This window comes from Crinia signifera, chromosome 8 (genome assembly GCF_055691185.1).
Source record: "Crinia signifera chromosome 8, ASM5569118v1, whole genome shotgun sequence".
Taxonomy (NCBI): Eukaryota; Metazoa; Chordata; class Amphibia; order Anura; family Myobatrachidae; genus Crinia; species Crinia signifera.
In genome coordinates, this window is record NC_139224.1 from 3,869,937 (window position 1) to 3,886,314 (window position 16,378).

Below are 16,378 nucleotides of genomic sequence, written 5' to 3' on the forward strand. Positions count from 1 at the left end.
CACACACACATAGAAAAGTATAACTTTATTACACACACATAAACACACACCTCACTTTTACACCAACATACTTACCGCATGGTTGCCGACAGTAGAGGCTCTGCATTACGCCCATGGTTGCCGACAGTAGAGGCTATGCATTACGCCCATGGTTGCCGACAGTAGAGGCTCTGCATTACGCCCATGGTTGCCGACAGTGGAGGCTCTGCATTACGCCCATGGTTGCCGACAGTAGAGGCTCTGCATTAAGCCCATGGTTGCCGACAGTAGAGGCTCTGCATTAAGCCCATGGTTGCCGACAGTAGAGGCTCTGCATTATGCCCATGGTTGCCGACAGTAGAGGCTCTGTATTAAGCCCATGGTTGCCGACAGTAGAGGCTCTGCATTACGCCCATGGCTGCTGACAGTAGAGGCTCTGCATTAAGCCCATGGTTGCCGACAGTAGAGGCTCTGCATTACGCCCATGGTTGCCGACAGTGGAGGATCTGCATTACGCCCATGGTTGCCGACAGTAGAGGCTCTGCATTACGCCTATGGTTGCCGACAGTAGAGGCTCTGCATTACGCCCATGGTTGCCGACAGTGGAGGCTCTGCATTACGCCCATGGTTGCCAACAGTGGAGGCTCTGCATTAGGCCCATGGTTGCTGACAGTAATAGCGCTGCTTATACATTACACCCATGGTTGCCGACAGTAGAGGCTCTGCATTACACCCATGGTTGCCGACAGTAGAGGCTCTGCATTATGCCCATGGTTGCCGACAGTAGAGGCTCTGCATTAAGCCCATGGTTGCCGACAGTAGAGGCTCTGCATTATGCCCATGGTTGCCGACAGTAGAGGCTCTGCATTAAGCCCATGGTTGCCGACAGTAGAGGCTCTGCATTACGCCCATGGTTGCCGACAGTGGAGGATCTGCATTACGCCCATGGTTGCCGACAGTAGAGGCTCTGCATTACGCCTATGGTTGCCAACAGTAGAGGCTCTGCATTACGCCCATGGTTGCCGACAGTGGAGGCTCTGCATTACGCCCATGGTTGCCGACAGTAGAGGCTCTGCATTAAGCATTTTCTGAGCTCTGAGCTTTTATATTTTCAGTCGCTAATTTGGCACATGCGCACTCGCCGTCCATGCGTAATCAGGCCCAATATTACCTCTGTCTTACTTAAATAGAATATAAGCTGTATTTTATTGTCACAAAGTAATAGGTAATAATAAGAGTGCTAAAAATAAATTGCGTCTCGATTTTGTCGCACAAATAAAATGGAGTAAAAGTTGAAATTGTTGGAAGAAAATCATAAAATTGTCCATGGATGAGGCGCAGAGCGATTCCGCCATTATCACCTATAGCGTCGTCGTCACAACACAATCTAGAAATGTTAGAGATGGGGGGGTGATCGTGATCGATCGCACCGGAATTCCACTAAATATCGTGAAGCCTTGAAAAAGCCTTTTTGCGAAACGCGCGTTGGTGTATCTCGTTAGTGGGGGAAAGCGGGTTACTGTATTGTAAATTGTCTCTTGTACTTAGACTTCTTTGATGCATATACCCACGCAGTCGGAGCGGTGTGCCGGTCACTTTTCAGTGACCGCATACAACACATAGACAGCCGTACAATTAAGGAGAGCTTGCAGTGGCTCTGTATTGGCAGCTATTGTATCCATCTGTACACTGGATGTGGGACGCTTTGTCCTCCCAGTATTATAACATTAATCAGCACACTTGCCTAACACATACTATGGTGAAAGGAGGTGACAGGAGTGGCCAGGACGCTGCCCGCACCGGGTCTCCTCCTGATACATATATATTTACCTAGGCAATGTGGCTAAGTAGGGACAAGGTTCCCCTTTATTGATGCACACTGCCAAGCACTGATTGTGAATTAGCACAAACTATAATCTTATAGATCCTGCAGATCTCGAGTCCGTAATAAAACCCCACGTGCCTACCCCCACTACGTTAGGAAATTCCTTTTTAGTAAGTCCTGTGTGATTTTTGTGTGATGTTTGATTTTATATTTTCGCAAATAATTTTTTTAACTGATTAATAAAAGTTACATTTTATTTAATTTTTTCTTCTTCTATTGTGCACCGCAAAACAGACTTTCTGTTGTTTCCCTGATACTACAATCTAGAAATGTCCTTCAGTGCTGCCCAGTCATTGTGAAAGGACAGACTTAATTACAGAATAAAATGATCTGTACGGCATAACTGATGGTACATTTTGATTGAGTGAAGATTGATTAAAGATCACCTGTAGATAGCTGCCAAGGTGAGTTAGAACAAGGTCTTGAAGGGACGATAGGCTGATTTCTAAGAGAAGACTTTGTGGAATAAGGAGTAATATAAGTCACTGCCAAGGATATGCCACAGCGATGCCCTCACCAGCATAGAGAAGAAGACCCTTTGTGATCATGTGCCTCTGTCTCTATAACCTGTCAGGGGTTCCCACATGGGGGGGGCGGGGGGATAATGAGAGTGTCATCAAGGATTTACAGCAAATAACAGTGATTACAGCCAATCAACGTCCCTGCAAATAAACTCCTCAGTGGCACCTGGCAGAATCTGAAAAATCTGGGTGATTTAAAGTACAATGCAGGGCAGCAGGAGATTTATGACTGAAATGGGAGCCTCCTGCAGGATATGGGAGGGTTAGCGACTATGAGCAACTGCCATATGAACATAGGGGGAAAGTTAATAGGATGAGAGATTCAGAAAGTGAGAGATTTGGCAAGAAATCACCATTATTTTGAAAGCGGCAATCATTTACACTGCAAAACCTCTTTGATTTAAATGATTGCCGCTTTTAAAAAAAGCCTGGAGATTTTTTACCAAACCTCTCACTTTCTGAATCTCTCATCCTATTAAATTTCACCCAAAAAAAATAAACCTTATGCTATGTATAGGGAGGCGAGGCACACTGAGACTTTGGTGTACACAGGGCCGGCACCACCACTAGGCAGCTCTAGGCATTTGCCTAGGGTGGCCACTGGAGGGCGGTACTTTGCAGCAGGTCGTCCCCCCCCCCCCCTCCCCCGGATGGAGGTGAGTGGCAACTCACTGGAGGGCGGCAGTTTGCAGAAATCCCCCCCGTGAGCTCCGGAGCCTGCCCCCCGCCCGCCTGGGGTGCTCTGGTGCTGGATGTACACAGGTTATAACCGTGCAACTCAGATGCTTGGGCCTTGATGTTACATATGTGAAAGCATGCTGAGACCACAGATGACAGGTACACTTCAGACCAGATACCTTCCATACTTTATCAGTAACCATTTTGGGACCTTATCATCGCTAGGCCACTGTATCTGTGTGTGATCATGCAGCGGGCATAGCATTCGGTGTACATCAGCCTTCCGAGCAGTATCTGATAACGCTAAGGCAGAGAACAAGGGCAGACAATTCTGTGCCGGTTACTATGAGTCACATCGGAGACAATGGCATTGCTGGGTGGGTTTGGAATTCTGACACTTTCAACAAAGGAGCCACCCCTTGCACTTATGGTAGTTACGCCCTTGTAGGGAATACTAACCCTGTGGCAAGAATGCTGGGATGTGTAGTTTCACAACAGCTGGAGAGCCACAGGCAGGGCTGGGTTAAGCCTTCGGGGGGGGGGGGGGGGGGGAGCCACTTTAGACAGGGGGGCCCCCTTGCACTTGTCATTACTGGCCGCAAACTGCACAGGAGAATATTACACAAAACCTATAGCTTTAAATACATGCCGACCACAGGGGGCCCCTAGCTAGAGGGGGGCCCAGAGGGTACTGACCCCCTGTGACTGCCCCCCCCCCAACCTTAATCTGTCCCCGGCCACATGTAAGGGATGCCTGTGCTAGCGGTTTCCCCAGGGTTGACGACTTTTAGGCTGCCCTCTCCGGGAGAGAGCTGAAAGCTCAGGAAGTAGTGGGCGGGTATGGAGCCATGTCACAAAAGGGGCGGAGCCAAGGCAGGGCTATCTAAGGGGCAGATTTATTAAGCTTGGAGAAGAGATAAACTGGAGATAAAGCGGAGAAAAGGTAAAAGGAGATAAAGCACCAGCCAATCAGCTCTCATCTGTCTTTTTCAAACACAGCTGATTGGCTGGTGCTTTATCTCCTTTTACCTTTTCTCCGCTTTATCTCCAGTTTATCTCTTCTCCAAGCTTAATAAATCTGCCCCCAAAGGCTCCCATACATTAGTCCGACTTGTCCTAGGAACAAGTCGGACCTGATGTCACCCTGCAGCTCCCCGGGAGGGGGACACACGATTAGGCACATGATGTGCCAAGGTTTGCATATGATAAATCGCATGGATTTATCATATGCAGTCCCCGGGGAGCTGCAGGAGGAGGGAGCCATGCGGGGGACATCAGCGGGTGGGGGATGCCGGCTAATAGAGAGCTGAGCAGGGGGAGGCTGCATAGCGAGCCGGGCAGGAGGAGGCTGTTGTGGTGGGGTGACAGCGGGAGCAGGGCGCCAGGCAGGGAGGAATACGCACGCTGGCTGCCGGGCAGCGGCGGGAGCCGGCCCGGGAGGAACAGATAACTTAAAAAAAAAAAAAAGCCCATACAGATGACTAGCAAGCCATTGATTGGCTGAGACCTCTCTCAGCCAATCAGCGATTGGCTGAGAGAGGTCTCAGCCAATCAATGGCTTGCTAGTCATCTGTATGGACTTTTTTTTTTTTTCAAGTTATCTGTTCCTCCCGGCTCGCGCCGCTGCCGAGCAGCCAGTGCCATCCTCCCTGCCCGGCGCCCTGCTCCCGCTGTCACCCCACCACAACAGCCTCCTCCTGCCCGGCGCCCTGCTCCCGCTGTCACCCCACCACAACAGCTTTATCCTCCCTGCCTGGCGCCCTGCTCCCGCTGTCACCCCACCACAAAGCTTCAAGTGCCTCCTGCCCGGCTCCCTATGCAGCCTCCCCCTGCTCGGCTCTCTATAGCCGGCATCCCCCGCCCGCTGTCATCCACCGCACGGCTCCGGGGCTGGGCTGCCCATAAGATTTAGCAAATCTTATGTGCAGCCTGTCCGACCTCCCGACCCCGATCCGATGCGCACGGGACCGCGCATCGGATCGGAGGGGGTGTCTGCAAGTGCGATTTGGGCCGATTTCACGGCCCAATTCATCCGAATCGGGTGAAATATTGCGACTTGTCCACCTTCCCGGTGGGCCAGGAGGGGTCGTCGTCATAGTAATATTCTCTCATGAAGACTAACAAAACAAGCTAACTGGCCACCAATATACAGTATAACCAGGTGGTAATAACCCAGGTACGCTACACATGGCAAACAAAGGGCACACGGATCCCTGGGAGCCGCTGCTGATCGCACCAGGTGATACCCAGGTAACAAACAGCTGCAGCTTTGTTCCTGGCCAGTGACTTCTTCGGTACTTGTTTCCTAGCACGGCCACACCGATTCAGATCGGGGTGGTCGTGTCGGAAAAATCGGGTCGATCGCATCGCATGCGATTTGGTCGCATGCGATGCGATCGACGCGACCGACCGATTTTTGACCCGATTTTTTTCATTGAATCCAATGTAAATTGGGTCCCTGGGACCCAATTTTACATTGGATTCAATGAAAAAAATTCCCAACCCCCCCAAATTTAAGCGCGTTAACCCCAGGCCACGATAGACGCCAACCCGAAGCGTGGCGAGCGCAGCGAGCCCGCGAGGGGCGGCGGTACGCGTCCTCCGACCTTTTCATGCCCTACTATCCACGTCGGCGTGGAGTGAGAAAAGAATAGTGTGGCGAGCGCAGCGAGCCACCGAGCCCGAAGCGTGGCGAGCGCAGCGAGCCCCGCGAGGGGACGCGGATACCTTCACAGGTAAACGCGTCCCTTCGCGGGCTTCACAGGTGTCCGCGTCGCCACGGACACCTGTGAAGCCCGCAAGGGGACGCGTATAACTGTGAAAGTATCCGCGTCCCCTCGCGGGGCTCGCTGCGCTCGCCACGCTTCGGGCTCGGTGGCTCGCTGCGCTCGCCACACTATTCTATTCTCACTCCACGCCGACGTGGATAGTAGGGCATGAAAAGGTCGGAGGACGCGTACCGCCGCCCCTCGCGGGCTCGCTGCGCTCGCCACGCTTCGGGTTGGCGTCTATCGTGGGGTGACGACGGGGACATCTATAATGTGAAATGGGTCATATTGGCCCATTTCACATTTTTTCACATTTTTACATCATTTCAATGTTAAAAAAATTTTTAACATTGAAGCCTATGCAAAAATCGGGTGCATCGCGTCGCATCGCGTCGGGACCAATGTTAATGGTCCCGACCGACGCGATGCCCCCGATATTTTACCTTTCCCGACAAGATTTCAATGTTAAAAATTTTTTTAACATTGAAGTCTATGGAAATATCGGGGGCATCGCGTCGGTCGCGTCGGGACCAATGTTAATGGTCCCGACCGACGCGATGCCCCCGATATTGTCTCCTAGCCGGCTAAATGGACCTGATTTCAAAAGAAATCGGGTCCATCGGGGGTAATCGTGTCCCTTAATTAAGGGACACGATTACTTAAGATTGTGGCCGTGCTAGGAAACAAGTACCACTTCTTCCATTCTCCAGCTCCTGACACAAGCCGACCACAGGGGCTCATTCTCTGCCCGTTGTCCCAGCACAGAGCCAGGAAAAGATGCAATTGGTGCCAAATACCAGTCACTTACATCCAGCTCCACAGACAACTGGAGATAAGATTGTGGAGAGGGAATGTGTAAAGGGGTGTACACACGGTGAAAATTTTTGCTATTTTCTAAGCAATCTGACTAGATTGCTTAGAAAGTAAGCACAGATCTCTACGTGTGTATGCTCCGAGAGATTAAATATCTCTTGCTAACTAAGTCAGTGCATGCAGTCACAATCTAGTCAGATTGCTTAGCAAATGACTGCAAATCTCTCTGTGTGTACAGAATGAGAGATACTGATCACAATCTCCCATTCTGAACCATTATCCTGACTTTTTTTGCTTAAGCAAAATTGCTTAGAAAAATCGCTTAGCAAAATCACATAGCACAAATCTCTGCATGTGTATGTGCTCCCCATGGGAGATCTTGACACCAGCAAAATTGCTTAGCAAAATAGCTTAGCAAAATTGCTTAGCACAGATCTCTACGTGTGTATGCCCCTTAAATGAGATAGAATAATATTACAGCGTCTACTTAACTGTGTGTAACAGTCAAAGAATTCCTCCTGCTGCCAGCATGTCTGCCACCGCGCCACCACGCCACTGATTGTAATGTCAGAGCTGTGCTGCCAGCTCTGCCATCGCACCACTGATGGTAATGTCAGAGCTGTGCTGCCAGCTCTGCCACCGCGCCACTGATGGTAATGCCAGAGCTGTGCTGCCAGCATGTCTACCACCGTGCCACTGATTGTAATGCCAGAGCTGTGCTGCCAGCTCTGCCACCACGCCACTGATTGTAATGTCAGAGCTGTGCTACCAGCATGTCTGCCACCGGGCCACTGATTGTAATGTTAGAGCTGTGCTGCCAGCATGTCTGCCACTACGCCACTGATGGTAATGTCAGAGCTGTGCTGCCAGCTCTGCCACCGCACCACTGATGGTAATGTCAGAGCTGTGCTGCCAGCATGTCTACCACCGTGCCACTGATTGTAATGCCAGAGCTGTGCTGCCAGCTCTGCCACCACGCCACTGATTGTAATGCCAGAGCTGTGCTGCCAGCATGTCTGCCACCGGGCCACTGATTGTAATGTCAGAGCTGTGCTGCCAGCATGTCTGCCACTCCGCCACTGATTGTAATGTCAGAGCTGTGCTGCCAGCATGTCTGCCACTCCGCCACTGATTGTAATGTCAGAGCTGTGCTGCCAGCATGTCTGCCACTCCGCCACTGATGGTAATGCCAGAGCTGTGCTGGCAGCTCTTCCACCACGCCACTGATTGTAATGCCAGAGCTGTGCTGCCAGACAGAGGTTACAGACCTTGTGTGACATGTCCCCCTGTAGCATTGGTTATGTGCTTACAACAGCGCCACCTAGATAGTCAGAACCATGAAAACAGGTTTTGCATTTCATCATTGTAATCAATTTACTGCAAGCATTAGGGAGTACAACAAAGCCTGTCCAATAAGAGAACATAACAACCATCATATTTATAATAATACTTTTATTTATATAGCGACATGGGAACCATATAAGTGTACCACATCGCCATGATTCAGGCCTGGCACACTCTTATATTGCCCCTCTATGCCCACTTGGACCGTGAGGTAACAGCAAGTCTGTAAAAAAAAAAAAAATCATAAAAAATTAGGTTGTCCTACCCCTGTGTCTGCCATTATGTTGACATTTTGCTTGTGACCCTCTTCCCCAAACAATTGAAACCCCTTTGAGTCCAATTGAAAGAAATACACCCCCCCCCCATCTACATACTATATTACTATGGGACTGTCATGTTGCCGATGCTGTTCTGCGACAAGATGTCGTTACAAGGAGTCATCAGGTCGACAGTGTCTGTGTCAACAGTCAAAGTGTCGCCTGCTACTGGTAGACAGTCAAAATGTTGACAAACAAAAAGGGTCGACATGCATAAGGTCAACTTTTTTTTGTTTATGTCAACATAGGTCGACATGGACACCACCATAAACCTGAACCTCGTCTGCCCACTTCTGGCCCGGTTATAATCTCCTTCTATGCACGCTGGTTAAAAAAAAAACCATGAAAAACTTATGTCGACCTATTTTTTTTCAAGTCGACCTTTTCATGACAAACTTTTGCTTGTGTTGACATTTGACCATGTCAACCTAACGCATGTTGACTTTTTCCATGTGTCGACGTTTTGACTGTCGACCTAGACGCTGTCAAGCTAATGACCACATACCTTTACAAGGGTTATGGTATAAAGCATCTACAGTGTCTAGGTCTACAATCATATGGTCGACAGTCACAAGGTCGACAGGGTCAAAAGGTCGACATTGAAAAGGTCAACATGGTAAAAAGGTTGACATCAAAAAGGTCAACATGGAAAAAGGGTGACATGATTTTAAAATGTTTTTAGGGTGTCTATGTCGACATAGGTTGACGCGGACACTGTCGAAGTGTACCGCGTCCCCTCGCATGGCTCGCTGTGCTCGGCACACTGTTATATTCTCCCTTCACACCCTAGTGGATGGTAGGGCATGAAATACCACCTGTCGGCACATGTCGGCTGAAAACGTTATTAAAAAAATGCATGTCAACCTTTTTCAGGTCGACCTTTTCCATGTCGATCTTTTGACATGTCAACCTATTGTCTGTCAACCTTTAAACCCTGTCAACCTATTGTCTGTCTACTTTTTGACCCTGTCGTCCTTTTGACTGTCGACCTAGAATCATTCTATGATCAGTCCGGATACCCTTTACGGTCAGCGAGGTGTCCAGGGTGGTGGCACTCTGAAAGCCACCTAACGTGTCTATGCCCCACTATAGTGCAGGGATATTATAGACACCAGCAAAAAAATAAAAACATCTGACGAGCCTCTCTGCCGAAACCCGGGATCGAACCAGGGACCTTTAGATCTTCAGTCTAACGCTCTCCCAACTGAGCTATTTCGGCTGCCGTTGTCTCACCTCCGCCGCGCAGCCTGACGTACCGTCCCTCCCTGACAGCGCCTCTCCGCCGGCTGCCCTGTGACAATGCCGGAACTCTGCTCTGTGACGTCACACACCCTCCAGCCTCCTGTGATACAATGTAACAAGCCCGCGGCAGAACATCTCCAGCGCAGCCAATAAGAGCTGAGCATTACCGGCCTCACTGTTACAGATCCATCGGCCAGAATGTCTACGGCTCCTGCATGAGTCTCTGTGGCGCAATCGGTTAGCGCGTTCGGCTGTTAACCGAAAGGTTGGTGGTTCAAGCCCACCCAGGGACGGAAAGGTTTTAGTTTTTTTTTAATTACTAATGTAAAGTGTATTTTAATTACAAAATGCTTATATTTGGTGCTTAACGTTATATGCCAATGTAGACACACGATCGCACGTATGGCATGGCCATTATTCCATTTACTGTGAACAGTAATATATATATTCTTATTACAAGACTTGTTTTTTACGCTATGGCTTCTTTGTGCAGGAATATTAAGCATCGGCTACATGCATCTTTATTTTACAGAAGTTGACCCCCTGATAATGTAAAACATTTAGCACTGTGGCCACACGATGGCGCTGTGGCTGCACAGATAGGCTCAGCAATTGGTTTACTATGGTGTAATAGTCCAAGATTAGTGCTGCACTATGGGGAGGGGGGAAGGGGGGGGGTGGTGGGGGTGTGTGTGTGTATGCAATAGGCTGGTAGCAGAATTCTATTTTGTATCTTTCAGATGTAATATAACATTATGTTCCCCATTGTGAGTTTGAATAAAGTTTGTCGCTTAAAAAAAAACCCCAGCGTAAATAAATAAGACAAAACCACGCCCCTTTCCCCCCAACCTTAGCGCGCGTTCCCGCACCCCTCGCACTCGTGCCCGGTGTTGCCGCTCCCGCCGCCCCCGCGCGGGCACGTGAAAGTGACGGTAGGAGAGAGCGCGCCCCGGGCCGTCACCGCCAGTGTGTCCGCAGCACCCTCCGCCATGTACCGGGCCCTGTACGCCTTCCGCTCCCCGGAGCAGAACTCGATGCAGTTCGGAGCCGGCGAGAGCTTCCTGATCCTGGAGCGGTGTAACCAGCACTGGTGGCTGGCCAGCAGCTGCAGCAGCGGGGACACGGGCTACGTGCCGGCCTCCTACCTGGAGAGGATCAAGGTGAGGGCTCATGTGACGTCATTGGCATTTATTATGATGTCACGGTCACGTGTGTCATGTTGTGGAAGGGGGCGTTATTCTACCTGTGATGTCACTTGTGGAGCAAAGGTTTCATGTCAGAGCAGGGTTGGGGGGACATGGCTGTGCAGTGTGACGTAGGAGATGTGGCTGTGACGTAGGAGATGTGGCTGTACGCTGTCACTGAGGAAAAACATGTCTGTAGGTTGTGACGTAGGACGCAAAGAAATGGCTGTGGGGTGACATCGAGGAGGAGAAGTGGATGCGGGTGTAGTAGGGGGTGATGTAGTAGGGGGGGATGTGGCCGCTGGTTGTGATGTAGTAGGGGGGGGGGGATGTGGCCGCTGGTTGTGATGTAGTAGGGGGGATGTGGCCGCTGATTGTGATGTAGTAGGGGGGGATGTGGCCGCTGGTTGTGATGTAGTAGGGGGGGTGGGATGTGGCCGCTGGTTGTGATGTAGTGGGGGGGGGGGGGGTGGGATGTGGCCGCTGGTTGTGATGTAGTAGGGGGGGGGGGGGATGTGGCCGCTGGTTGTGATGTAGTAGGGGGGGGGGGGGATGTGGCCGCTGGTTGTGATGTAGTGGGTGGGGGGGGGATGTGGCCGCTGGTTGTGATGTAGTGGGTGGGGGGGGATGTGGCCGCTGGTTGTGATGTAGTGGGGGGGGGGGGGATGTGGCCGCTGGTTTTGATGTAGTGGGGGGGGGGGGGGGGATGTGGCCGCTGGTTGTGATGTAGTAGGGGGGGGGGGATGTGGCCGCTGGTTGTGATGTAGTGGGGGGGGGGGGGATGTGGCCGCTGGTTGTGATGTAGTTAGGGGGGGGGGGATGTGGCCGCTGGTTGTGATGTAGTAGGGGGGGGGGGGGATGTGGCCGCTGGTTGTGATGTAGTAGGGGGGGGGGGATGTGGCCGCTGGTTGTGATGTAGTAGGGGGGATGTGGCCGCTGGTTGTGATGTAGTAGGGGGGATGTGGCCGCTGGTTGTGATGTAGTAGGGGGGGGGGGGGATGTGGCCGCTGGTTGTGATGTAGTAGGGGGGGGGGGGGGATGTGGCCGCTGGTTGTGATGTAGTAGGGGGGGGGGATGTGGCCGCTGGTTGTGATGTAGTAGGGGGGGGATGTGGCCGCTGGTTGTGATGTAGTAGGGGGGGGGATGTGGCCGCTGGTTGTGATGTAGTAGGGGTACATGGACACACCGCGTGATGTAGGAGACATGGCTGGGGTTGTGATGTAGCAGAGGGAACATGGCCACATGGTGTGATGTGGGAGACACGGCTGTGATTTTGGTATACGTGGAGGTGCCCTGGCTGTACCATCTGATGGCGGAGGGGTTGTGGTTCTGTGGGGGTAATGTAGCGATCTGGTCTGATATTGACCTGGGATAAGCTGGCATGGCTGTACTGTCTGTATATGACGAGGGAATGTGGTTCTGTGGTCTGATTTTGGAAGGAAATTGGCTGCAGGTTGTAATGCTAGCACAGGTGGCTGTGATATGGCCATACGGCTTGATGCCAGCACAGGCGGTGGTGATGACGTGGCCATGCGGCTTAATGTCAGCATAGGTGGAGGTGTAATATGTTAGGGGGTGCTCAGTCTTCTGCAGGTAATGAGATCTGTTGCGGCCGACTGGTTAGATTAAGGTGCTGCTGTTATTGGTGCCTCAATATGACGCCTGGGTTACATAGAAACATAGAATTTGATGGCAGATAAAAACCACTTGGCCCATCTGGTCTGACCCTTATCTTTATTCTACATCTCTATCCCCTATACATCATTGGACTAGAAGAAACCCAAACCCCCACAGACTGTATAACACATTAACCTGAACACTAGGGAAATGTTCTGTGTCATTGCTGGGTCTGACAGCCGCTGTGTCCTGGGATTAGTGCTGCTGTAAGGGAGATGGCTATTGGACAAGCTGCTTCTGCCAATCAGGAGATGTGAAAGGTTTGTCTGTGAATGTTTCTCATGTGATGGAAAGTAGTCCCTAGTTACCCCATACAGGGAGCACGGTTCTACCAAGTATCCTGTAACGCGAGCGCACATCCACGCCACGCACCGCCTAATCCCGGTACACTTCTACCCAGCAGCCCCTTATGCATTTAACGGTCTTAAAATACCCCCAGTCCGTTTTGTGTCTGTCCTATTACTGATGCATCTCGGCTTGCACACACTGCAGCCGGGATCCCAGGGACTTTATTTTGTGTGCGGGGAAGGAAATGTTGTGACTTAGAATAGAAACCAAATTTGGCTACACCCTCTCTTAAAGAGGCTTACGTAGAATAGGGACCAGGTACGGGCAATGTAGTAGTGATTTGCCTTCCTGTATCACAATGCTGAGATCATGGGTTCAATTTCCTAACTGTGTGGAGTTTAGATATTCTCCCTGTGCTTCTGTGGATTTCCTCCGGGTATTCCGGTTCCCTCCCACACTCCAAAAGTATACTAATGGGTTGATTGGCTTCCAACATAAATGAATCCTTTGTGTGTGCAGCATCTGTTTGGAAAACCAACACCTCCTTCTCGGCCTTTGTGCGTGGTGATCGCACAGCGAGCGGTGCTGACATTCTTTCTGTGTTCTGTGCCCGTTAAAGGTTGAATCTGGTTGATCACTGTGTGAGCGCAGATTGGCCGGACACCGTGTTGTGTTGCCGCTGGTGTTGTGGGTCTCCGTTTTGCAGATCCCAGTTTGTAACCTTCCTCCCTAGTGCCTTAGGTTTGTTATTAGAGTTCTTATGTTGCCCATCGGGGTACAGTGTACCTGTCCTGTGTTTGTGACCTCCTTTCACATTGACCTGTAAAACGGCTCAACAAATCCGGTTCGTACTAGCAGGAAGCCTGGAGACTGGTCCTATCTGCTCCAATAACCCCATCAAGATGTAGAACGGAGGGATAGATGTATGAAGAAGTGATAAAGTGCCTGGTACTTTATCACCATCCAATCAGCTCCTACCTGTTCCTTTCTAAACACAGCCTTATATCTAAACAGTCAGGAGCTGATTGGCCGGTGATAAAGTACCGAGAACTTTATCACTTCTCCATCATCACTGCTTCTTACATCTACCCCTTACTACAGAGGACAGCGGCTCTGTACCTGCACTGATTCCTCCCCGTCTCTTACTACAGTGCTCTGGTCCGTAGCAGACTAGCAGGCTGCACAGCATCACAGCAATCTGCCTGCCGGTCAGTGTATCTGTCACGGAACACTTCGATCAGCATTTGTTGGTGTTCTAAGTGCTACTCGCAGAATGCTCTTACTTCATGAATATTTATACTGTATTTAGCAAATGTGTTACTTTGCCAGTATTAGTTACATGTAACGTCGCTCCATTATCCTGTCATCGTCACCTAATTACACGTATGTTGTAGCAGTGAGCGATATGGAGAATGTGTACAACCGCCACCGCGAGGGCCCCGAACAGGCTTTATACTGATAGTAATGTTGTAGCGGTGAGCGATATGGAGAATGTGTACAACGCCGCCGCGAGGGCCCCGAACAGGCTTTATACTGATAGTAATGTTGTAGCGGTGAGCGATATGGAGAATGTGTACAACGCCACCGCGAGGGCCCGGAACAGGCTTTATACTGATAGTAATGTTGTAGCAGTGATATGGAGAATGTGTACAACGCCACCGCGAGGGCCCGGAACAGGCTTTATACCGATAGTAATGTTGTAGCGGTGATATGGAGACTGTGTACAACGCCACCGCGAGGGCCCGGAACAGGCTTTATACTGATAATGTTGTAGCAGTGAGCGATATGGAGAATGTGTACAACGCCACCGCGAGGGCCCGAAACAGGCTTTATACTGATAGTAATGTTGTAGCAGTGAGAGATATGGAGAATGTGTACAATGCCACCGCGAGGGCCCGGAACAGACTTTATACTGATAGTAATGTTGTAGCAGGGAGCGATATGGAGAATGTGTACAACGTCACCGCGAGGGCCCGGAACAGGCTTTATACTGATAGTAATGTTGTAGCAGGGAGCGATATGGAGAATGTGTACAACGTCACCGCGAGGGCCCGGAACAGACTTTATACTGATAGTAATGTTGTAGCAGGGAGGGATATGGAGAATGTGTACAACGCCACCGCGAGGGCCCGGAACAGGCTTTATACTGATAGTAATGTTGTAGCAGTGAGCGATATGGAGAATGTGTACAACGCCACCGCGAGGGCCCGGAACAGGCTTTATACTGATAGTAATGTTGTAGCAGGGAGCGATATGGAGACGGTGTACAACGTCACCGCGAGGGCCCGGAACAGGCTTTATACTGATAGTAATGTTGTAGCAGGGAGCGATATGGAGAATGTGTACAACGCCACCGCGAGGGCCCGGAACAGGCTTTATACTGATAGTAATGTTGTAGCAGGGAGCGATATGGAGACTGTGTACAACGTCACCGCGAGGGCCCCGAACAGGCTTTATACTGATAGTAATGTTGTAGCAGGGAGCGATATGGAGACGGTGTACAACGTCACCGCGAGGGCCCGGAACAGGCTTTATACTGATAGTAATGTTGTAGCAGGGAGCGATATGGAGACGGTGTACAACGTCACCGCGAGGGCCCGGAACAGGCTTTATACCGATATTAATGTTGTAGCAGTGAGCGATATGGAGAATGTGTACAACGCCACCGCGAGGGCCCGGAACAGGCTTTATACTGATAGTAATGTTGTAGCAGGGAGCGATATGGAGTCTGTGTACAACGCCACCGCGAGGGCCCGGAACAGGCTTTATACTGATAGTAATGTTGTAGCAGGGAGCGATATGGAGAATGTGTACAACGTCACCGCGAGGGCCCAGAACAGGCTTTATACCGATAGTAATGTTGTAGCAGTGAGCGATATGGAGAATGTGTACAACGCCACCGCGAGGGCCCGGAACAGGCTTTATACTGATAGTAATGTTGTAGCAGGGAGCGATATGGAGAATGTGTACAACGTCACCGCGAGGGCCCGGAACAGGCTTTATACTGATAGTAATGTTGTAGCAGTGATATGGAGAATGTGTACAACGTCACCGCGAGGGCCCGGAACAGGCTTTATACTGATAGTAATGTTGTAGCAGTGATATGAAGAATGTGTACAACGCCACCGCGAGGGCCCGGAACAGGCTTTATACTGATAGTAATGTTGTAGCAGTGAGCGATATGGAGAATGTGTACAACGCCACCGCGAAGGCCCGGAACAGGCTTTATACTGATAGTAATGTTGTAGCAGTGAGCGATATGGAGAATGTGTACAACGCCACCGCGAGGGCCCGGAACAGGCTTTATACCGATAGTAATGTTGTAGCAGTGAGCGATATGGAGAATGTGTACAACGTCACCGCGAGGGCCCGGAACAGGCTTTATACTGATAGTAATGTTGTAGCAGGGAGCGATATGGAGAATGTGTACAACGTCACCGCGAGGGCCCGGAACAGGCTTTATACTGATAGTAATGTTGTAGCAGGGAGCGATATGGAGAATGTGTACAACGTCACCGCGAGGGCCCGGAACAGGCTTTATACCGATAGTAATGTTGTAGCAGGGAGCGATATGGAGAATGTGTACAACGTCACCGCGAGGGCCCGGAACAGGCTTTATACTGATAGTAATGTTGTAGCAGTGAGCGATATGGAGAATGTGTACAATGCCACCGCGAGGGCC

General features: G+C 50.6%; 1 protein-coding gene and 2 non-coding genes across 4 annotated transcripts in view; 2 read left to right on the plus strand and 1 right to left on the minus strand.

Moving 5' to 3' along the window:
* Nucleotides 1-9,451: 9,451 nt before the first annotated feature.
* TRNAF-GAA (transfer RNA phenylalanine (anticodon GAA)) lies at nt 9,452-9,524 on the minus strand. The gene has a single exon. It is a non-coding gene; the product is annotated as a tRNA-Phe (tRNA).
* Nucleotides 9,525-9,695: 171 nt separating this feature from the next.
* Nucleotides 9,696-16,378, plus strand: part of NCKIPSD (NCK interacting protein with SH3 domain) — a 93,037-nt gene continuing 86,354 nt past the window's right edge. The window contains exon 1 of one of the 2 annotated variants that reach the window (XM_083155597.1): nt 9,696-9,845. Coding sequence is in view for 1 of the 2 variants with exons in the window: in XM_083155598.1 (XP_083011724.1) it covers nt 10,537-10,707 (171 nt within the window). In the remaining variant the exon portion in view is untranslated. Of the gene's footprint in view, nt 9,846-10,428; nt 10,708-16,378 lie in introns of those variants that run through there. The other variant, XM_083155598.1, reaches the window with a different exon arrangement.
* TRNAN-GUU (transfer RNA asparagine (anticodon GUU)) lies at nt 9,767-9,840 on the plus strand. The gene has a single exon. It is a non-coding gene; the product is annotated as a tRNA-Asn (tRNA).